This window comes from Ahaetulla prasina, chromosome 18 (assembly GCF_028640845.1).
Source record: "Ahaetulla prasina isolate Xishuangbanna chromosome 18, ASM2864084v1, whole genome shotgun sequence".
Lineage (NCBI taxonomy): Eukaryota > Metazoa > Chordata > Lepidosauria > Squamata > Colubridae > Ahaetulla > Ahaetulla prasina.
This window is the reverse complement of record NC_080556.1, coordinates 1,630,246-1,654,198: the sequence shown is the minus strand read 5'-3', so window position 1 is coordinate 1,654,198 and position 23,953 is coordinate 1,630,246. Positions and strand designations below refer to the sequence as shown.

The 23,953-nt window shown below is 43.1% G+C and overlaps 1 protein-coding gene across 2 annotated transcripts; it reads right to left on the bottom strand.

The window, feature by feature from the left end:
- Nucleotides 1–25: 25 nt before the first annotated feature.
- Nucleotides 26–16,885, bottom strand: LOC131187124 (platelet glycoprotein 4-like). Of its 2 annotated transcripts, XM_058161318.1 has the most exons (13): nt 16,499–16,885; nt 15,659–15,943; nt 15,322–15,482; nt 14,078–14,222; nt 9,950–10,132; nt 8,686–8,777; nt 8,318–8,364; nt 7,353–7,422; nt 6,603–6,790; nt 3,720–3,838; nt 3,521–3,594; nt 2,811–2,865; nt 26–1,552 (listed from the first exon to the last, which is right to left on the bottom strand). In XM_058161318.1, exons 2-13 carry the CDS (start codon nt 15,776–15,778, stop codon nt 1,388–1,390), a joined length of 1,419 nt encoding a protein of 472 aa, XP_058017301.1. In that variant the 5' UTR covers nt 15,779–15,943; nt 16,499–16,885; the 3' UTR covers nt 26–1,387. The 2 variants fall into 2 exon arrangements, with proteins under 2 accessions (XP_058017301.1, XP_058017300.1); XM_058161317.1 differs by lacking the exons at nt 14,078–14,222; nt 15,322–15,482; nt 15,659–15,943; nt 16,499–16,885 and adding an exon at nt 12,268–12,413.
- Between the last annotated feature and the right edge of the window lie 7,068 nt (nt 16,886–23,953).

Below are 23,953 nucleotides of genomic sequence, written 5' to 3'. Positions count from 1 at the left end.
TATATAACCGGCCGTCATTCTGGACATTTTTATACACTATGATTCCGTGGTTATCATAAAAATAACAAAAGGTGTTGTTATTTTTGGATGATAGGGTTAATTTTTGAAAAAAGATACTGTGTAGAATAGACAAAATAGAAAAAAGACACCTGAATAGATAGAATAGTATAGAATAATATAGAAAATAGTAATAGAATAGAATATAGAAAATAGAATAATATAGAATAGGAATAGAATATAGAGAAGAGAAGAGAAGAGAATATAGAAAATAATAATAGAATAAAAATATAGAATATAAAAAATAATAATAGAATAGAATAGAATAATATAGAAAATAGTATTAGAATAGAATATAGAAAATAGATAAATATAGAAAATAAGAATATAATAGAATTCAAAATAATAGAATAGAATAGGTTTCCTGCGTGAGCAGGGGTTTGGACTAGATGGCCTCCAAGGTCCCTTCCAACTCTTGTTACTGTTACTTTGAGAATAGAATATAGAATGTAGAATGTAGAATAGAATAGAATGGAACAGAACAGAACAGAACAGAACAGAACAGAATAGAATAGAATAAGGAATAGACTACAACAGAATAGAACAGAATAGAATAGAACAGAATAAGAAACAGAATAGAATAGAATAGAATAGAATAGAATAGAATAGAATAGAATAGAATAGAATAGAATAGAAAACAGAGCTGGAAGGGACCTTGAAGATCTTCTAGTCTAACCCATTATTTAGGTATCTCTTTCCTTTCTCTGTTCATGAACAGGGACTGGTGTTTGCAATGTTATTTGACTTATATGCCACTTGATTTCAAAACCAACTCCGGGGGGAGGAGGGGCTCACAATTTAACAACAAATGCAGTTTCCAAAAAAAAAAAAAAACCCCTCCAAAAATGACAATAAAATAGCGAAACGAGTATCTACCCACTTAGTAAAACACCTGGCTGGAGTCTCCCTCGTTAAAACCCCCTAAATTCAGCGAAGAGCACGTGGGAGAGCAAACGTCCCAATTCAGGATTCTGAAAAGGGTTGGGGCCATATGGAAAATACAGGATGTCCCGTTGCTAAGTGCGAGTCGCACTTACAAACACACCGTTAAAAACAAAACTGCCCTGCATGACAGCAATCTTTCCAGAGTTCCGCGTCACTCGCAAACTTTGAAAATCTGGTTGGGTGTGAATATCATCACACAGATAATATGTAATATAATATCACATAGAATATTATTATCCATTAGCTTGAAAGTTTGCCATTCTTTTCCTCTTTTCTCGCTACGCACAATTTTTAGGGCCCCACCACGGAACCCAGAATCCGGTGGAACCGAGAGTCTTTCCGAACAAATGAATTGAGAGAGCTTAAATTCTAAACCTGACTTGAGTCATTTTGGGTTCTTCCCTTTGCAAATGAAAAAAGCGAATAGGAATCCCAGAAAGGTCAGAGACCCGACGATCATTAGCGCCAATTGGAGGAGGATCAGCAACTTGATCTTGTTGGTCACTTTCGATCGGAAAAATTCTGCTTTCTCATCACTGATAATAGCCGTCTGGAGAAGATGAAAGGAAACGAGAGAAAAAGAAAGGAGGGAAGGAAGAAAGAAAAGAAAGAAAGAAAGAAGGAAGGAAAGAAGGAAGGAGGGAGGAAGGGAGGAAGGGAGGGAAGGAAGGAAAGGAAGGAAGGGAAGAAAGAAAGAGGGAGGGAGGGAGGGAGGGAGGGATGGAAGGAAGGAAAGAAAGGAAAAGGAAGAAAGAAAGAAAAAGAGAAAAAGGGAGGGAGGGAGGGAGGGAAAGAAGGAAAGGAAGGACAGAAAGGAAGAAAGAAAAAGGGAGGGAGGGAGAGAAGGAAGAAAGAAGGAAGGGAAGGAAGAAAGGGAGGGATGAAGGAAGGAAAAAGAAAGGAAGGAAGAAAGACAAAGGAAGGAAGGAAGGAAGAGGGAGGGAGGGGAAGAAGGATGGAAAGTGCAGAAAGGAAAAATGGAAAGGAAGAAGGAAAGAGGGAGGGAATGAAAAGAGGGAAGAAAGAAAGGGAGGGAAGGAAGGAAGGAAAAGGAAGGAAGAAAGGGAGGGAGGGAAGGAACGAAAGAAAGAAAGGAAGGAAGAAAGAAAAAAGAAACAAAGGAAGGACGGAAGGTAGAAAGAAAGAAAGAAAGAAAAAGAAAGAAAGAAAGATTAGCATTTTCAGCATCATTTCAACTGGACAATTCAGCCCGAATAACCCAACCAGGTTCTCCTCTATGCCCCAATCAGTGCTACCTTGCAATTTACACACTTCTGCATAAAATGGATTGCCCAGGAAAGAAGGTTATTGCAAGTCACAAACTGATCCAATCACCAGACTGTATATATATATATATATATATATATATATATATATATATATATATATATATATATATATATAAGGTTCCACTGATTAATTGTTCTCACTGTCAGGAAGTTTCTCCTTAGTTCTAAGTTGCTTCTCTCCTGGATGAGTTTCCACCTGTTGCTTCTCGTAAAACGCCTTCCAGTGCTTTGGAAAATAATTGGACCCCCCCTTTTCTTTGGGGCAGCCCCTCAAATACTGGAAGGCTGCTATTGTGTCCCCGCTGGTCCTTCTCTACTCTAGACTGGCCATACCCAAATCCTGCAACCCTTCTTCTCTTCATCCCTTCCCAGAGATCTCGTTTCCAGACCTTCCTTGCAGATTGTTTGTATTGAGTGGGTTCACAATCCACATGGATCCCGGGTGGAGTTCGAAGAGCCAAACTCCAAAGGAACCCCCCGCTGACAACCCGCCCGCCCCGAGGAGAGAAACCCACTAACCTCATTCAGCCACAAAATAGGAAAGTAAAAGAGATGTTTGACGTTTTTTAGCGCGCTGCAGAAAACGATAAAGAAAGAAAGAATTAGAAGTTTTGTTAGCTGCCTTGGGAGAAAGCAAAAAATGGCTACCGTATTTTTTTTGTTGGTTTTAAGTGCTGTTCTATTTTTCATGGATGAAGCTTGATCTGTAATGTGGATGGCAACCAACCAACCAACCAATCGGAATAGAGCTGGAAGGGACCTTGGAGGTCTTCTAGTCCAACCCCTTGCCCAAGCAGGAGACCCTAGTCCAAGTCAGACAAACGGATGTCCAATCGCTTCTTAAAAGCCCCCAGTGACGGATCACCCACGACCTCTGGTGGCACGCTGTTCCACTGGTTAACAGTCCTCACTGTTAGGAAGTTTCTCCTTAATTCCAGGTTGTTTCTCCCCTTGATCAGTTTCCCGTCCGTTGTTTCTTGTCCTGCCCTCGGGTGCTTTGGACAATACATTGACCCCCCTCTTCTTTGGGGGTTCAAATACTGGAACCCAGCTGTCATGTGTCCCCCCCTCCCCCGATCCTTCATTTCTCTCTATTGGCCTGTCATCTTGCAGATTTCCGCCCCTGCCGGAGATGCTGTTGCCCATAAGCCTCTGATAAGCATCCCAGCAATCCGTCGGCCAGGTCGCCTTTCCCCAATGGGTCATTAAAAAAACCCGCTGAGACTTACGTGATTTTTAGATTGGGTTTCACCAATAAATTCACCTGCAGCCTTTTGGCAAAGGCCAAGGTAAATCCCGTAATCTGAAAAAAACCAAACAAATCGTTTGAATTTTTGTGCCAAAACGGGCCGGAATCCATCAAGGATCAGCAGCATTAAGGAGCTACGGATAATTCTCCTTTCAGAGTGCAATTTGCACTCCACTTACCGGTTCCACGTCCAGAAAGGTGGTATGCTCTTCGGCGTTGGGCTGCATCCCCTTCACATATTTAAATACGCTCGGACTTGCGTGCAGGAAATGAGGCAACGAGATGTGGACTGGCTTCCCTGTGGAAATAAAATTTTTTTAAAAAGTGCACTTGGCAAACGGGATCATCAAATGCCATTCTGTTCCAGATGCCGGATGGAAATCTGCAGAGTAGATAATGTCCAGAGGTGGGTTTCACATAATTTACCTACCGGTTCACCCAGCACTGAAAATGTGCGCGCGACCATCCGTGCACACGCTTTGCTCAGCCATTCCGCATCGCTTCAGGAGAACCGGCGGTTAACTTTCTGAGCAGTTTGGCAAACCGGTTGTCGGAAGAAATCATTAGGGCAGAGAACCGGCGGTTAAGTTATTTGAATCCCACCACTGCGCGCGGGGCTTGCACGCATGTGCGCGGCTTAGAAAACGTGGCTAAATAGGACGGCGTAGCGCCGGGGCAGCCGGCCGGCCGGCCCGCAGGTCGCGACTACCGGTTTGCTCAAACCAGTACGAATCTCACTTCTGATTTCATGTCACACGTCATGTCCGGTCTGAGTCGGTCAGCGGAACCAGGGGTTTCTGTCTTTTATTTTTATTTATTTATTTTGTCACAACATCATACAAAAAGATTATATAGTATATACACATATAAACATATATAGGAAGAAGAAAAGAAAAACAATAGGACAGGAACGGTAGGCACGTTTGTGCGCTTATGCACGCCCCTTATGGTCCTCTTAGGAATGGGGTGAGGTCAATAGTAGAAAGTTTTTGGTTAAAGCTGTTAGGATTATGGGAAGAGACCACAGAGTCAGGTAAAGTATTCCAAGCACTGATGATTCTGTTGCAGAAGTCATATTTTCTGCAATCTAGATTAAAGCGGTTTACATTAAGTTTAAATCTATTGGTTGCCCTTGTATTATTGCAATTAAAGCTGAAGTAGTCTTTGACAGGAAGGACATTACAATAGATGATTCTGTGAGTTAAACTTAGGTCTTGTCGAAGGCGACGGAGTTCCAAGTTTTCTAAGCCTAGGATTTCAAGTCTGGTGGGATAAGGTATTTTGTTGTTTTCAGAGGAATGGAGAACTCTTCTTGTAAAATATTTCTGGACACGTTCAATTGTATTGATGTCAGAGATGTGGTGAGGGTTCCAAACAGGTGAGCTGTATTCTAGAATTGGTCTAGCAAATGTTTTATATGCTCTGGTTAGTAGTGTGGTGTTTTGGAAAAGAAGCTACATAAAATTAGGTTTACAACTCTTAGAGCTTTTTGCTATGTAGTTGCAGTGGGCTTTGGCACTTAGATCATTTGACATGAAAACTCCAAGGTCTTTAACGGGATGGGGTCGTCTGTAAGGTAATGTCCATCTAGTATGTACTTAGTTTTAGAGTTCTTTTTTCCTATATGTAAGACTGAGCATTTGCTGGTTGAAATTTGGAGCTGCCAATTTTTAGACCAAGCGGTTAGATGGTCAAGGTCGTTTTGAATGATAGAAGTGTTGTCTGTGGTGTTAAATAGTTTGACATCGTCAGCAAAGAGAACACAATTACTTGAGATATGGTCACAAAGATCATTAATGTATAGAATAAAGAGTGTTGGTCCAAGGACGCTGCCTTGAGGAACGCCACTCTTGACAGGAACAGGATTTGATAAAGCATTGCCAATTTTGACCACTTGTTGTCTGTTAGACAGAAAAGCAGATATCCATTTGTGGAGGGGTCCTGAGATGCCATAGGATGTTAGTTTAAGGAGAAGTTTATCGTGTACTACTGAGTCAAAAGCTTTGCAGAAGTCTATGTAGATTGCATCTATTGATTTGCCTTGATCTAGATTTGAAGTCCATATGTTTTTGCAGTGGAGAAGTTGTAAGTTACATGATAACTTTTTCCTGAAACCAAATTGTTTGTTGGAGAGTAGGTTGTTAGTTTCTAAGTGTGAGGTAATGGATTGATTGATGATAGATTCCATGACTTTGCAGGTGACGCAGCAAAGGGAGATCGGTCTGTAGTTTTCGACTAAGCTGGGGTCTCCTTTTTTGAAGATGGGGATGACTGTGGCTAGTGACCAAAGTTTGGGAAGAGAACTGGTAGTGAAAGCTTTATCAAAGATAATACTTAGGGGTTCAGCTATATTAATGGAAAGTTTTTTTTTCCATTTTCTTCCGAGCTTTCGGACTTGTGCGAGAGCCCAGGGCACTTCTCTCTAACGTGCTCTGGGTTTACTTTGTGTGTGAACAGATTAACAAGAGTCGGAAGGGACCTCGTAGGTCATCTAGTCCAGGGGTCTCCAACCTTGGTCCCTTTAAGACTTGTGGACTTTAACTCCCAGAGTCCCTCAGCCAGCAAAGCTGAGGTCCACAAGTCTTAAAGGGACCAAGGTTGGAGATCCCTGATCTAGTCCAACCCCTCCCCCCTTTCCCCGCCCAAGCAAACTTAAGATCATTTTTCACAGTCGTGACCTTCACAGCATTCCCAATCAAAATTCGGACGCTTGGCAACCGGGTCCTATTTATGACGGTCGCAGAGTTCGCCGGGGGTGGGTGGGTGGGTATCGCGCAATCCCTTCTGGTGACCTTTGACGGGGAAGCCGGATTCGCTGAACAACCCTGTCGCTAACTGAACAAACTGCAGGGAGACCCTTGACCAGCGGGGACAAAACTCACTTCACGGCTGTCTTGCTTAGCGACGGAACGGTTGCGCTCAGTTTTGGGGGGTAAGACGAGGGCAGCCCGTATTGCATTCCCCACTTGGCGCCGCCATGGCTCCCGGGAATAGAATCTTGCAGGTTCTGCTCTGGCTCCGAACAAGATTTCTTCCCCCTTTTCTGTCTTATTTTGGGTTACCTTTTTTGCAGCTGGTGATATCCAGGAACCCTTTCAAGGTGCAGTTATTGGTTGCCTCCCGATCGGAGCAGAAACACGTATTGTCGGGATTGGTGGCAGGGGAAGCCAAAATTGAACCAGGGATACTGAAGCGATAGAGTGGGATGTCCTTCACGGTCAGATCCCGATTGAATCTTGCAAAGGTGGACCTGCAAGACGCGAAAATAATAGGCGTTAATAGAATAACAGAGCTGGAAGGGACCTCGGAGGTCTTCTAGTCCAACCCCCTGCCCTGCTCAAGCAGAAGACCCCTAGACCATTTCAATCAATCAATCAATCAATCAATCAATCAATCAGAATAGAGCTGGAAGGGACCTTGGGGGTCCTCTAGTCCAACCCCCAGCTCAAGCAAGAGACCCTAGACCATATCAATCAATCAATCAGAATAGAGCTGGAAGGGACCTTAGAGGTCTTCTAGTCCAACCCCCTGCTCAAAAAGGAGACCCTCGACCATTTCAATCAATCAATCAGTCAGTCAATTAATCAGAATAAAGCTGGAAGGGACCTTGGAGGTCTCCTAGTTTAATCTCCTGCTCAGCTAACCTCCCCTTAAAAACCTCCAGTCTTGGAGCACCCGCAACTTCCCTTACTTAGCAACAGAAATTGGCTGTTGCGGTCATAGGTTGAGGGTGGCTCCCTGGCTGTCTGGAGCAAAGGAACGACCTCCTGCCGCCCACCCACCCACCCACCCATTTGTTCAAGATCGTTTACCTGCACACATCCGAGGAAAAGAAATAGAGCTGTTCGCTCTTTTTGACAAAAGGGTGGAACGACGTCGCATCTGTGAGTTACAAGGAGAGCATCTAGTGAGTTTGTGAGCCTGGCAACTGGTTTCAAAAATACAGAAGGACAGAGTCGGAAAGGACCTTGGAGGTCTTCTAGTCCAACCCCTTGCTTAGGCAGGAAACCCTAGAGCCTAGACCATTTGAGAAAAGCGGTGGTCCAATCTCTTCTTAAAAGATTCCTTCCTTCCTTCCTTCCTTCCTTCCTTCCTTCCTTCCTTCCTTCCTTCCTTCCTCCCTCCCTCCCTCCCTCTCTTTCTTTCTTTCTTTCTCCATTTTTCTTTCTTTCTTTCTTTTTCTTTCTTTCTTCATTCATTCATTCATTCATTCATTTGATGCATCAAGGTGGGAATCTTTAGGAGTTTAGCACCTGGACTTCAGTTCCAACCTGAAATATTTTAAATGCATGCCAAAGGAAAAAGCAGTAGCACGCTTTCTTTCTTTCTTTCTTTCTTTCTTTCTTTCTTTCTTTCTTTCTTTCTTTCTTTCTTTTTCTTCCTTTTTTTTTTGCATTTATATCCCGCCCTTCTCCGAAGACTCAGGGCAGCTTACACTATGTCTTTCTTTTTCTTTTTCTTTCTTTCTTTCTCTTTCTTTCCTTCCTTCCTTCCTTCTTTCTTTCTCTCTCTCTCTCTCTCTCCCTCCGTCTCTTCCTTCCTTCCTTCCTTCCTTCCTTCCTTCCTTCCTTCCTTCTTTCCTTCCCTCCCCCCCTCTCTCTCCGCCCCCCTCCCTCCCTCGCTTCATTCATTCATTCATTCGATGCGTTGATGCGGGAATCTTTAGGAGTTTTGCACCTGGACTTCCAGGCCCCAAAAGTATTTTTAACGCATGCCTAAATTTACACAGGTGTGTGTTCTGCACAGAAATTCAAAGCTGTTCCACTGACATACTTACCAGTGCCGTTCACCATGCTACAATAACTTGTCCGATATTGGAGGGTCCTTTGAAAAGAAAAAGGAAAATAGAAAAATAACGTGGCAAGATAAGTGGTAAAATGGGGGCAGAAACTCTCTTAACAACTGTCTCACTTAGTGACATAACTTCTGGGGTCCACTGTCGTCGTACGTCAAGGACTGCCTGCACCATATCCCAACCAACATATCTTCCTACGCTTAGAATATTTTGCACCTGCGCTAGGAAATGTAAGAACGGAGGTGTTGCAAGAGCTCAAGAAAAAAAGAAAAACAGACCCGCTAAATTAAACTGTCAATTTTGAAGGAAAAGAAAAAAGATATAGGTGCGTTTCCCCAAATATATCATACCTGCTATTATTAAAAGTGATGATCGTTCCTTTCTTGTTTATATCATTTTTGCCACTATAAATCCGGTAAGGGCCATCAAAGGTTTCATTGTACTTGAACGAGAGAAAGAGAGAGAAGCAAAAAATGAATGAGTCTTTTTCTAAGGGTTTAAAAATCCGCAGTGCCAAATCTCGGTTATGTTTAACATTCTTCTTTTTCTGACTTTTAGCCAGCATTGTGGGTTTCTAGGTACCTAGGGCATGGAGACCTTCCCTTTTAGCTAAACATCCAAACATGGAAATCGGCACAGATCAGGAAATAAAAAAAATATTTGAAGATGTCCTGAGTCAGCTTCAAAAAAAACAAAAAACCATTTGTGTCTTTTTCAGAACAAACCCACCCAGTTTAAAATAATCTCCCTGAAAACCTGTTGGGTAACCATTTGTCTGAAGTGGTGTAGGGTTTCCTGCTTAAGCAGGGGGTTGGACTAGAAGACCTCCAAGGCCCCTTTCAACTCTGTTATTCTATTCTATTCTATTCTATTCCGTTCTGTTCTGTTCTGTTCCGTTCCGTTCCATTCCATTCCATTCCATTCCATTCCATTCCATATTTTCTATTCCTATTCCTATTCTATTCTATTCTATTCTATTCTATTCTATTCTATTCTATTCTATTCTATTCTATTCTATTCTATTCTATTTCTATTCTATTCTATTCTATTTCTATTTCAAAGGTTTTAGGAAGGATAATTTTCTTCAAAGCTTACTTTAACTTGAATATTATTCCCTCTTATTGCTTGTGGCCTGGAATGAGAAAGGAAAATGTATTTGACTTCAACATAGGGGTGTGGAATTGACGAATATTTTAACCTAAGAGCACAAACGTGCCTACCCTTCCTGTCCTATTGTTTCTTTTCGTTATATCCAATTAATATAGTTATTACATACTCTTACCTATATATATATATGCTTATATATTATATAGTTATTTCATGCTTATGCTTATATATACTGTGTGCCAAAATAAATAAATAAAATAAAATAAATAAAATAAAACGTACAGTCTAGGTATCCTGTTTAGATTTCTAGATCGGATTGGTACATCACCCAATGACACAAGGAAATTACTTTTATACCCCTATCAAAATCCCATTTTTGCTATCACTTTTGCTCCTAACGTCCAATGGAATAGAATGATATCAGCAAGGCTTCTGATCTAGAACAATTTTCTTAAAATAAACATCACCGGTAATCGATTTTTTTTCCCCCTCTGAGTTCATACTTACAGGGTAGAACACTCCAACAACTGTATCCATTTTTACAATGGGGATTTTTTTCAAGAAAGGATCTTCATAGCCCCAAAGTATTTCTTTCACAGTCCTAGTTTGGAGGAAATTTGATTTTGACGATTTCATCCAGATATTCATCAAGGTTTGAAGAAATTCGCTTTTATACAACGCCGGTGCAGCCTGCAATAAATACCAATATACCTATAACTCTCACCGGTTTGCCCGAACCGTTAATAAATTGTTTAGGCAGTTCAGAGGACCAGTTAAAAATTTATTAATTCCCGTCTGCCATTCCTCCAGATTCTTATCTTTCTTAATTATTGGTATCATCTGAAAGAGGAATAAAAATCTAGGTAAAACATTCATTTTAATAGCAGCTATTCTCCCCAACAACGATAATTGCAATTTTTTCCAAACAATCAACTCCTTCTGAACTTTTTGCCATAAAACCTCATAATTATTCTTATACAATTTCACATTTAATGATGTAATATAAACCCCTAAATATTTAACCTTTTTTACAATTTCAAATCCTGTTATTTCCTCTAATTTCTCTTTCTGTTGTCTGGCCAGCCTTTTTGAAAGACAATACGCAAGAAAGATACTTAAAGGAATGGAAAAAATGGATTGACTATATTCAAAGTAGATATCAGACTAAGAGTTATCAGACTGCCTTTGAATGATTAGGATGTATTATTTCTGATTGTTTTGGGGGAAGTTAGGAACTGATGAGAATTGTAGGAGTATAATTGAGTTGGGAGGGAAATTTTTTTAGCATATGTTTGTTTTATTTTTAACTATACCTTGTGTTTGTTCCGGGAAGTGGGGTGGGTGGGAGGGGGGAGGGGGGTTTGTGAAGGGAGGGGGGAGGGGGCATGAGAGGAAAGGGGGAAAAATTTGTTGTGAAACTTTCTCAATAAAAAAAGAAATTGAAAAAATAAAGTGCAAGAGTATTTCTCTCCCTCCCTCCCTCCCTCTCTCTATCTCCCTCCTTTCAGTTAATAGCTCCACTTAACAGTTGCAGCTGGAATGCAGATACACGCTGAATCAAGTCAATAAACAACAGAAACTGACAGGATTAGGGCAGGGACACCCATCAATCACCCATCTAGGGATGGGATTAATCTCTTCCCTTCGGGAAGAAGGATAAGATTACAAGCATTTTCATTATAAAGAGTATTAAGTAACACTTCTTTGATTAGCTGATACTCCCAGGAGTTTCCCAAGACCTTTTATAGCTGCTGCAGTGTTGGCTACTTATAATATAATATAACAACAGAGTTGGAAGGGACCTCGGAGGCCTTCTAGTCCAACCCCCTTTCCAGACAGGAAACCCTACACCATCTCAGACAGATGGTTATCCAACATTTTCTTAAAAATTTCCAGTGTTGGAGCATTCACAACTTCTGCAGGCAAGTCGTTCCACTGATTAATTGTTCTAACTGTCAGGAAATTTCTCCTTAGTTCTAAGTTGTTTCTTTCCTTGATCAGTTTCCACCCATTGCTTCTTGTTCTACCCTCAGGTGCTTTGGAGAATAGCTTGACTCCCTCTTCTTTGGGGCAGCCCCTGAGAGATTGGAAGACTGCTATCATGTCTCCCGTAGTCCTTCTTTTCATTAAACTAGACATGCCCAGTTCCTGCAACCGTTCTTCATATGTTTTAGCCTCCAGTCCCCTAATCATCTTCGTTGCTCTTCTCTGCACTCTTTCTAGAGTCTCAACATCTTTTTTACATCGTGGCGACCAAAACTGGATGCAATATTCCAAGTGTGCCCTTACCAAGGCATTATAAAGTGGCACTAACACTTCACATGATCTTGATTCTATCCCTCTGTTTATGCAGCCCAGAACTGTGTTGGCTTTTTTCCTTCTTGGGAGGGAGGGGGCGGAAAGATACAGGAGGGGGACAATGATGCTCATACAGGCCGTGAAGTTAAGGCATGCGTGGTCCAACCGGCTGCGTTGCTTCTGCTGTGAAGCACCCGATTTAGAACATAGAGAACGTAGAATAATAGAGTCGGGAGAATTAATGGCTTTGGCATAAAGAATAATAGAGCTGGAAGGAACTCATTCCAGGGTTCCTTCCGGCTCTTTTCTGATCGTTTGATTGAAATGGTCTAGGAAGGTTCTCCTGCTTGAGCAGAGGGGCTGGACTAGAAGACCTCCAAGGTCCCTTCCAGCTCTATTCTGATAATTATGATTACATTATTCCAAAGCCCTGAGAATACCCGAACCCAACCGACTTATTATTACAGTTTCATATTCAGATGTTAGAAATTTTAAGGGTGTGTGTGTGGGGGGGGGGGCTTGCTTACCACGATAGCAAGATTGACGGTCGTGAAAGTGTCGTTTTCCGGCCCAACCGACATATGAGGTTGAAAAAGGACGATATTCGGCTGGAGGTAAGACAGAGTGGCATCTTCATGTTTAGTGATGTTTTCTTTGGGAATATAGCGCATCCTTGAAGAAAAAGGAAATCCAATCGTTAAATGTTGAAAAAAATCAACCCGCGGAATTAATCAACTTCCCTCCAGAAGTTGTGGCTGCTCCATCAATGGAGGTCTTCAAGAAGAGACCGGACAGCTACTTGTCTGAGATGGTAATAGGGTCTTCTGCCTGAGCAGGGGGTTGGACTAGAAGACCTCCAAGGTCCCTTCCAACTCCGTTATTCTACAATCCCTGTTCAATTAATCAGTGGAATGGCTTGCTTTGTCCCGCAGGACAGGAAAACAAGGGATGGAAAACTAAAGTGCAAGAGTATTTCTCCTCCTCCTCCTCCTCCTCCTCCTCTCTCTATCTCCTCCTTTCAGTTAATAGCTCCACTTAACAGTTGCAGCTGGAATGCAGATACACGCTGAATCAAGTCAATAAACAACAGAAACTGACAGGATTAGGGCAGGGACACCCATCAATCACCCATCTAGGGATGGGATTAATCTCTTCCCTTCGGGAAGAAGGATAAGATTACAAGCATTTTCATTATAAAGAGTATTAAGTAACACTTCTTTGATTAGCTGATACTCCCAGGAGTTTCCCAAGACCTTTTATAGCTGCTGCAGTGTTGGCTACTTATAATATAATATAACAACAGAGTTGGAAGGGACCTCGGAGGCCTTCTAGTCCAACCCCCTTTCCAGACAGGAAACCCTACACCATCTCAGACAGATGGTTATCCAACATTTTCTTAAAAATTTCCAGTGTTGGAGCATTCACAACTTCTGCAGGCAAGTCGTTCCACTGATTAATTGTTCTAACTGTCAGGAAATTTCTCCTTAGTTCTAAGTTGTTTCTTTCCTTGATCAGTTTCCACCCATTGCTTCTTGTTCTACCCTCAGGTGCTTTGTGGAATAGCTTGACTCCTCTTCTTTGGGGCAGCCCTGAGAGATTGGAAGACTGCTATCATGTCTCCCGTAGTCCTTCTTTTCATTAAACTAGACATGCCCAGTTCCTGCAACCGTTCTTCATATGTTTTAGCCTCCAGTCCCCTAATCATCTTCGTTGCTCTTCTCTGCACTCTTTCTAGAGTCTCAACATCTTTTTTACATCGTGGCGACCAAAACTGGATGCAATATTCCAAGTGTGCCCTTACCAAGGCATTATAAAGTGGCACTAACACTTCACATGATCTTGATTCTATCCCTCTGTTTATGCAGCCCAGAACTGTGTTGGCTTTTTTCCTTCTTGGGAGGGAGGGGGCGGAAAGATACAGGAGGGGGACAATGATGCTCATACAGGCCGTGAAGTTAAGGCATGCGTGGTCCAACCGGCTGCGTTGCTTCTGCTGTGAAGCACCCGATTTAGAACATAGAGAACGTAGAATAATAGAGTCGGGAGAATTAATGGCTTTGGCATAAAGAATAATAGAGCTGGAAGGAACTCATTCCAGGGTTCCTTCCGGCTCTTTTCTGATCGTTTGATTGAAATGGTCTAGGAAGGTTCTCCTGCTTGAGCAGAGGGGCTGGACTAGAAGACCTCCAAGGTCCCTTCCAGCTCTATTCTGATAATTATGATTACATTATTCCAAAGCCCTGAGAATACCCGAACCCAACCGACTTATTATTACAGTTTCATATTCAGATGTTAGAAATTTTAAGGGTGTGTGTGTGGGGGGGGGGGCTTGCTTACCACGATAGCAAGATTGACGGTCGTGAAAGTGTCGTTTTCCGGCCCAACCGACATATGAGGTTGAAAAAGGACGATATTCGGCTGGAGGTAAGACAGAGTGGCATCTTCATGTTTAGTGATGTTTTCTTTGGGAATATAGCGCATCCTTGAAGAAAAAGGAAATCCAATCGTTAAATGTTGAAAAAAATCAACCCGCGGAATTAATCAACTTCCCTCCAGAAGTTGTGGCTGCTCCATCAATGGAGGTCTTCAAGAAGAGACCGGACAGCTACTTGTCTGAGATGGTAATAGGGTCTTCTGCCTGAGCAGGGGGTTGGACTAGAAGACCTCCAAGGTCCCTTCCAACTCCGTTATTCTACAATCCCTGTTCAATTAATCAGTGGAATGGCTTGCTTTGTCCCGCAGGACAGGAAAACAAGGGATGGAAAACTAATGGAGGAGAGAAGCAACCTAGAACGAAGGAGAAATTTCCTGACAGTGAGAACAATTAACCTGTGGAACAGCTTGCCACCAGAAATCAATGGCGCTCCATCGCTGAAGGCCTTCGCGAGAAGACTGGACAGCCATTCGTCTGAAATAATCCTGCTCTTTATCTTCTACCATTTCAGACAAATGGTTGTCGGGTCTCGTCTTTAAAAGCCTCCAGTGTTGGAACATTCACAACTTCTGGAGGCAAGGCGTTCCACTGGTTCATTGATCCAGAGGGATGATAGAAGAACAGAGCTGGAAGGGACCTCGGAGGTCTTCTAGTCCCACCCCCTGCTCAAGCAGGAAACCCTAGACAAGGGTTGTCAAACTCGATTTTATTGAGGGCCGCATCAGGGTTGTGTTTGACCTTGGGGGGGTGGGCGTGGGCGTGGCCAGGGTGGGTGTGGCCAGCTTGACATCACTTATTTTGGGGGTGCTTATGGTGGTCCGAGCGCTCTGCCAGCGAAAACGGGCTTCGGAGCTCCGTTTTAAGCTGCCTCCTGCAACCAGAGGCACCGCGGGCGGATCTTTTGCTGCTTCCAATATAATATGACCCCGCGGGCCAGATCTAAGCACCCCGCGAGCCAGATCTAGCCCCCCCCGGGCCTTGAGTTTGACACCCCTGCCTTAGACCATTTCAGTCGCTCTCTTCTTGAAAACCTCCAGGGATGGAGCGCCCACAACTCCTGGTGGCAAGCCGTTCCACCGGTTAACTGTTCTCAATGCCGAGGAATGCATCTTCCAAAGACACCCCCATCCTCAGGTCCCGGACTTACTTGTAAGTGTACGGTCCTTTCTGCTTAAGTATCGGAGCCGAACCGTTCTCCATCACCTCCTCTGGGTTCTGGACATCAAAAACCCAAAACTGTCGGAAAATGGGACTTCCCGGAATAATCCAGTTCTCGTAAGCAATTGTACCATTTTCGATGACAACTTCCTGCAGAGGGGGGTGGGTGGGAAAAACGACAACATTTTAATATGATTTTTCCCCCCTTCCCCTAAGTGAGGAAAAGGTTAGATGGAATTGCGGCAGGCTCTTTCTTGGAGCGCCGGCTTACGCCCGGCAAATGTTGGGAAGGAAGTGAAAGAAGCACGCAGAAATACACGAATTACCTTTTTTATTTTTTGGTCAACGAAGTAATTTCCAACTGGGATCAGGATTCCTCCAAAGATGGCGAGCACTGCCCCAACGGTTGCGACTGTCAGCAAGCCACAATTTGGTTTACACCCCATGCTTCTTCCCAACAATTGCAGCTTGTGGCGGCTGTCCCCTCCTCCTCCTCTTCCTCCTCCTCCTTTGACCTCGGATGGTTTCACTTGTCCTGAGGTTTCCTCAAAATGTTTCCTCAACGGCGGATGTTGAGATTTTGGGAAAAGCGCAGAGAAGAGCTTAAAGGCCTGGAGACAAAAACATATGAAGAACGGTTGCAGGATTTGGGTTTGGCCGGGCTAGAGAAAAGAAGGACCAGGAGGGGATATAATAGCAATATTCTAATATTTGAGGGGCTGCCCCCCAAAAAAGAGAGGGTCAACCTAATCTCCAAAGGACCAGAAGGAGAGAAGCAACCTGGAATTAAGGAGAAATTTCCTAACAGTGAGAAAAATTAACCAGTGGAACGGCTTGCCACCAGAAGTTGATTGAAATGGTCTAGGGTCTCCTGCTTGAGCAAAGGGTTGGGCTAGAAGACCTCCAAGGTCCCCTCCAGCTCTTTCCTGATTGATTGATGATTCCTTCCCCTTGTAAGGAACATGTACAGCTTCAGAGCTGTTCTCCTGCACTCTTCTTATTTTGATGCAAGGCTGCAACCCCAGGTACCAACAGGCACGGCGAAAAGAGTAGACCGATTCAGTTTTAGCAGCTCTTTCCTAGTCTGATCCCTCTGCTGTTTAGGATAACTCCCCAAACCTAACACACACACACACAAACAAAACCAACTGAAGATGCAAACTAACCTGGAGCAGCCGAGGAGTAATTCTGCAGGGATTGTAGAGTTGGTTCAAACCACATCAGGAAGAAGGGGGGAAAAAAAATCTTCAAAATCCAGCTATACGGTGCCCATAGCTGGATTTTCTTTTCTGTAGACAAGAAGTTGTGGTAACAACTCTGCAGAAGTCCAGCTTGGTTAGCTGCCCAGGGGTTCAAGAGTCCGTCGCTCTATCATCGGCCTCGGTAGATATAGATATATATTTTTAAAAAATCAAAAGAACTGAAACAGCTCAGGATAACCAAATCTTCCTCTTTAATCTTCAACGTCAGAAAAAAAGAAGCGAGACAGGAGACGGTTGCACGTAAACTTCACCTTGGACTAGTCTGAACTCAACCAGGAGCTAACAGTTGCTCTGAACGAACCCCGAAGTTATCTAAGTATATATCAGAAATTCCAGGAGAACAAGTTTGAATGCGGGAGTAAGACATTAGCCAATCCCGTCTAATGAACCTCCTATTTGCCAGCATTAAGCAGTTAAGATTTTTTCTTTATCATATGTTGGAGGAAAAACGAGAAGGAAAAAGGGAATCTGACACAGAATATAAGACAGACGATGGGTAAGAAGGCGGTAGGGTACAGGTAGACCTCGACTTACGCCCTCCACGGAGGCCAACATCTCTGTGGTTAAGTGAGACATTGGCTAAGGGAGCTTTGCCCCCATTGTACGAGGTTCCTGGCCATCGTCGCTAAGTGAATCGTGGCAGCCCATAAGTTAGTCACCTGGTTGTTAAGGGAACTTGGATGCCCCTCAAGGTGAGAAGGTTGCTAACAGGGGATCGTATGACCTCGGGACACAGCAAACGGTCATAAGTATGAAGTGCTTGGACTTTGATCACATGATCCTGGGGATGGCGACGAAGGTCGTAAGTGTGAGAAATGGCCATAAGTCACTTTTTTTTCAGTTTCAAGGGTGTGTGTGTCAGGGCCTCTGGTGACTCAACAGACTAATGCAGTCTGTTATTAACACAGCTGCTTGCAATTACTGCAGGTTCAAGTCCCACCAGGCCCAAGGTTGACTCAGCCTTCCATCCTTTATAAGGCAGGTCAAATGAGGACCCAGATTGTTGGGGGCAATAAGTTGACTTTGTATATAAATATACAAATGGATGAAGACTATTGCTTAACACAATGTAAGCCGCCCTGAGTCTTCGGAGAAGGGCGGGATATAAATGCAAATTAAAAAAAACAACAACCCCATTCTCCCAAGCACCCGAATTTTTATTTTTACAACTGTGAGTGTTGGCTGCTCCTAACAAAACCTACTTGGATATTGTTGCTCCTAAAAAACAAAAACAAAAAAAAACTTCAACGAACATCCAACGTATGAAGTGAGCCATTTTATACAGGGATTAAAAAGATGGATTAGCATCAGGGAGCTTGGGAGTTCTAGTCTTCCCTTAGACATAAAGCCGTTATAGGTCTCCTTGGGCCAAAGCACTTCTCAGCCCAGCCCAGCCCACAACATAGTTGTTGTGGGAAAATAACTGCGAGTGGGTTGTTGCAGAAAACAAACACGGGGTGCGGCTAAAACCACAAAATACATTTAAGTCTGCTTCCACATTCATCTGTATTGTTCATCAGAAGTTTCAACCCTTTGTCTTAAATGGTACAAGGTTTTCTGCTTGAGCAGGGGGGTTGGGCTAGAAGACCTTCAAGGTCCCTTCTAACTCTGTTCTGATTGATTGAAATGATCTAGGGTCTTTTGCTTAAATAGAGGGCTGGACTAGAAGACCTCTAAGGTCCCTTCCAGCTCTATGATTAAAATAGTCTAGGGTCTCCTGCTTGAGCAGGGGGTTCGACTAGAAGACCTCCAAGGTCCCTTCCAGCTCTATTCTGATTGATTGGTTGATTCAAATGATCCAGGGTCTCCTGCTTGAGCAGAGGGGTTGGACTAGAAGACCTCCAAGGTCCCTTCTAGCTCTATTATTCTGATTTATTCTCCAAACCACCAGGAGGCAAGACAAGAAACAGCGGATGGAAACTAATCCAGGAAAGATCCAACCTAGAATTAAGAATTTTCTTTGCCCGCAAGTGATAACATTCAGAAATTAAGCATCACCTGGACTTGTGCGGGAAGAGAAATAGCTGCCATCCTTAAAATAAAATGTGGCATGTTTGAAGAAAATAAGTGAAATAAAGCTTTCTTTCTTTTTTTGGCTAATTTCTGTCAGCAATCGTAAAAAATGCTTCCTTGAACAAACGCGTCAAATCGTAGGAGAATCCTGCAGGTGGAAAGAATATCGGGCAAATATTGCCAACGTTCAAAGCCAATATAATTTGTATAGTCAGAGTTTCAGCTAAAGCTTTCAATAGACTACAGGTCATCCTTAACTTACAGCAGTTCATTTAGTGACCATTTGGAGTTACAACCGCACTGAAAAAAGGGATTTATAAGCTTTATAGCATCCCCAGAAATCGCACGATTGGAAACTGGCATGGACTTAGGACTGTTGCTGTGTCCCAGGGTTGTGTGATTCCCCTATTTGCGACCTTCTGTCGAGCAAGGTCAACGGGGAAGTCAGATTCACTAAACGATCGGGTGACTCGCTTACCAACTGCAGCGATTCACTGAAGAGCGGTGGGAAGAAAAGTTGCAAAAAGGGGTTTAGATGGGGAACTCATCAAATTTGCAGATGGCACCAAGCTGGCAGGAATAGCCAACACTCTGGAAGATAGGCTCAAGTTACAGAAGGATCTTGACAGACTCGAACATTGGGCGCTATCTAACAAAATGAAATTCAACAGGGAAAAAAGTAAGGCTCTACATTGAGGCCAAAAAAACAACAACAAAATGCACAGGTACCGGATATGTGGCACCTTGCTCAATAGTAGTACCTGTGAGAGGGATCTTGGAGTCCTAGTGGACAACCATTTAGATATGAGCCAGCAGTGTGCAGCAGCTGCCAAAAAAGCCAACACAGTTCTGGGCTGCATAAACAGAGGGATAGAATCAAGATCACGTGAAGTGTTAGTGCCACTTTATAATGCCTTGGTAAGGCCACACTTGGAATATTGCATCCAGTTTTGGTCACCACGATGTAAAAAAGATGTTGAGACTCTAGAAAGAGTGCAGAGAAGAGCAACAAAGATGATTAGGGGACTGGAGGCTAAAACATATGAAGAACGGTTGCAGGAACTGGGTATGTCTAGTTTAATAAAAAGAAGGACTAGGGGAGACATGATAGCAGTGTTCCAATATCTCAGGGGTTGCCACAAAGAAGAGGGAGTCAAACTATTCTCCAAAGCACCTGAGGGTAGAACAAGAAGCAATGGGTGGAAACTGATCAAGGAAAGAAGCAACTTAGAACTAAGGAGAAATTTCCTGACAGTTAGAACAATTAATAAGTGGAACGACTTGCCTGCAGAAGTTGTGAATGCTCCAACACTGGAAATTTTTAAGAAAATGTTGGATAACCATCTGACTGAGATGGTGTAGGGTTTCCTGCCTGGGCAGGGGTTGGACTAGAAGGCCTCCAAGGTCCCTTCCAACTCTGTTGTTATATTATATTATATTATATTATATTATATTATATTATATTATATTATATTATATTATATTATATTATATTATATTATATTATATTATATTATATTATATTATATTATATTATATTATATTATATTATATTATATTATATTATATTATATTATATTATATTATATTATATTATATTATATTATATTATATTATATTATATTATATTATATTATATTATATTATATTATATTATATTATATTATATTATATTATATTATATTATATTAAAACCAACGAATTTCTCACCAAGCAGCAGAAAATTGGGGAGTCGGTTGTGGGCCGTAGGTAGAGGACTACCCGAATTTCAATTTGAAGGCTGCTTTGTTCATTCTGGCACTTCAGAGGTAGCTCTTCAATGTTGCTCAACGAGAACAATTGGCTCGAATGATAGAAGCTGTAAAAAAAGTGTCGTAACAAATGACATTGATTTATTGCACTGTATTAGCCTGCCAGCTCCAATGGACGCTAAGAACAATCAGGTCACGTTGCACAAAATAATAACAAGACAAGATGTCTGAAGACACCAATGGACATTGCACCATTCGGGTTTCAAAGAAAAACTTTATCTTTTTCGCGCCAGTCAGCACGATCTGATTGACTTCATGGATGGCTGATTTCATTCTTCCAGTTCCGCCATTCCAATTCCAATTCATCCCGCAGCGCTCGTCAAAGAAACATACAGAATAACAGAGTTGGAAGGGACCTTGGAGGTCTTCTAGTCCAACCCCCCCTGCTCAGGCAGGAAACTATATACCAGTGTTGGTGAAACTTTTTGGCACGGAGTGCTGAAATGGGAGTGTGTCAAAAAGTGGAAGAGCAGGGGAGGGGGGAAATGGCGGGGGCGGGGGGAAGGGGAAGATTATAAATTGATTGATTGCCATTGTACAGGAATAATGGTAGAATTAAACAAGTTGGAATGGTGTAAAGTCGGGACCGCTCGGTAACCACTCCCGAAGGGAAAGGGTAAGGAAAGAGGAGTAAAGAAGGAAGAAAGTAGGTAGGCAGGTAGGTAGGTAGGAAAGAAGGGAGGGAGAAGAAAGGATAGGAGGAGAAGAAGGAGGAGAAGATAGAGGGTTATCTTCTAGAGGCGGGGAAGTAGGAAAGCGAGGAGAAGGATGGTGGGGAAAGTCGAAGAAGGATGAGAAGGGTAGAAAGGATTAAGGGAGGGAGTGGCGGTCGAGCAGCCCTGATTGAGTATAATTTGAGTATAGGATCGATTGTTGGATAAGTGATTGTATTGTACACTGGTCAAATTGTGGGAATTATTATGGAAAATAAAAAATTTTGCTCTGGAAGAAAAAAAGTGGAAGAGCAGCTGCCCAGGGCGCATGTGTGCGCTGGAAAGACGATATTCTGGTTTCTAGCACGCACATGTACATCGACCACCAGGTCTTCCGGTTTTTGGCGTGCATGCATGTGCAAAGACCAGGTGGCCGGTACGCATGCGCGCACTGGGAACCGGAAGAACAGCCACCGGGTGCACATGTGTGCGCCGGGAAAATGATCTTCCGGTTTGCGGTATGCGCATGCACACTGACCAGCTGGTCTTCTGATTTCTGGCACACATGCGTGTGCAAGGACCAGCCGGCACTGCTCATGGGCATGCCGGAAACCACACACGTGAAGACTAGCTGGCCAGAAGCTGGCAGAACCACGGGCAACGGAGAGATGACTTTGCGTGCCACTTCCCAGCACTCATGTCATCATGGCTATATGCCATTTCAGACAAGCGACTGTCCAGCCTCTTCTTACAAAAGTGGTGCTCCAGTGTTGGAGCACTCACAACGTCTGGTGGCAGGCTGTTCCACTGGTTCATTGTCCTCACTGTTAGGAAGTTTCTCCTTAATTCCAGGTTGCTTCTCTCCTTGATTAGTTTCCATCCGTTGCTTCTTCTCCTGCCCTCGGGGGCTTTGGATAATACATTGACCCCCGCTCCTCTTCTTTGGGGCAGCCCCCCAAACATTAGAACACTGCTATCATGTCCCCCCTCCCAGTCTTTCTTTTCTGTAGATTAAAAAGGTCAAGGTTCCCCTCGCACATACGTGCTAGTCGTTCCTGACTCTAGGGGGCGGTGCTCGTCTCCGTTTCAAAGCCGAAGAGGCAGCGCTCTCCGAAGACATCTCCGTGGTCATGTGGCCGGCATGACTCAACGCCAAAGGCGCACGGAACGCTCTTCCCTTCCCACCAAAGGTGGTCCCTATTTTTTCTACTTGCATTTTTTTACCTGCTTTCGAACTGCTAGGTTGGCAGAAGCTGGGACAAGTCACGGGAGCTCACCCCCGTTACGCGGCGCTAGGGATTCGAACCGCCGAACTGCTGACCTTTCGATCGACAAGCTCAGCATCTTAGCCCCTGAATCACCGCGTCCCTTTCTGTAGATTAGCCATATACAATTCCTGCAACCGTTCTTCGTATGATTTAGCTTCCGGGTCTTCAGTAGCTCTTTGCACTTTTTTCCCAAAGTCTCAACATATATATACATATATTTTTTGTAACGTGGGGACCAAAACTGGACGCTGCATTCTTCCAGGCGTGGCCTTGCTAAGGGTTTCGTGCTCTCTCTTTGGACCTGATATTCGATCTCTCATTTGAATTGGACGCTTAGGGAAGCTCGCATCTAATGCCGGCGTGGGTTCCAATCAAAACTCTCCCTCCATTAGTGGGCAGCTTTCTCGGTGACTCAGCTACTCCTCGGCTCCTTCCAAAGCAGTCTCATGTTTGTCTCTTGGATGGTGTAGAAACTCCGCCGCGCAACTTGCATAATAAGGAGTTACACCTTAGCAAGGGAAACCTAACTCTCCGACCGCAGAAATTTCAGATAATAATCAAACGGGTGTAGTTTTCGTGCTTGTCTCCCTAGGGTGATTAGCCGAGCCTTCTTAGAATTTATGATATGTAAGATTAGCACCGCATTCAAATCCATTGGCTAGTTCCACGCTAAGTGTTAGGAGTTGCGTGCTGTTTTGGCAACCATCTTTAACAACATATGAGAGTATCGCAACACAACGGATATAAACAGAATTAATTCTCTTCTTTCATTTGGGTGAGCACGGGGCCATGTTTTCCCCCAATTCAGACGGAATAGAGCTTGAAAGGGCCTTAGAGGTCTTCTAGTCCAACCCACCTTTGGGCGACAGAAACTTTGGGCTCCACTGTGGTCGTACCTTGAAGGATTGCCTGTAGGTCTTGAGATGGCTATGATTATAACCTAGAGCAGGGGTCTGCAAACTTGGCTCTTTTAAGACTTGTGGACTTCAGCTCCCAGAGTTCCTTTACCTTATTATATTATTGTCCCTGTTATCAGTTCGTGTGTTACTATCTATTATCACCTTTTCTTTGGCCTTTTTTGTTTGTAAACAGTATACCCTGACAATACACTGTATTCAAAAATGTTTATGAATAAAACTATATATATATAATTCTATATATAGAATATATAGAACTATATATATCAAGAAACAGCTGCGATCACACATTGCTCCCAGAAGCACGAAGCTGAAGCCTGAAGATGACGAATGAGACTTCGTCGAAACGTCACCAAGATACTTCTAATTTTACGCGGGAGAAAACCCGAACAACCAAAGACCTATATATATATATATATATATTTGTTTTCTGAGGTTTTCACGGGTGTTTGTATATAGGTCTTTGGTTATTTGGGTTTTCTCCCGCGTAAAATTGGCGACGTTTCGACGAAGTCTCATTCGTCATCTTCAGGCTTGGTTATTCGGGTTTTCTCCCGCGTAAAATTGGAAGTGTCTTGGCTTTACGCGGGAGAAAACCCAAATAACCAAAGACCTTCCTGCGAAAACCTCAGAAAACAAATATATATATATATATAAAAGAATTGGGAGGTTTGGGATCTCAGTCTTTGAGATTGGC

Excerpts from the sequence above, each read along its gene's own strand:
- LOC131187124 (XM_058161318.1), bottom strand. The coding sequence starts at position 15,778 with ATGGGGTGTAAACCAAATTGTGGCTTGCTGACAGTCGCAACCGTTGGG. Across the intron at positions 15,483-15,658 it reads TTGACCAAAAAATAAAAAAG|GAAGTTGTCATCGAAAATGG; the intron begins GTAATTCGTGTA and ends CCCCCTCTGCAG. Across the intron at positions 3,595-3,719 it reads CCTTTCTGGACGTGGAACCG|ATTACGGGATTTACCTTGGC; the intron begins GTAAGTGGAGTG and ends GGTTTTTTTCAG.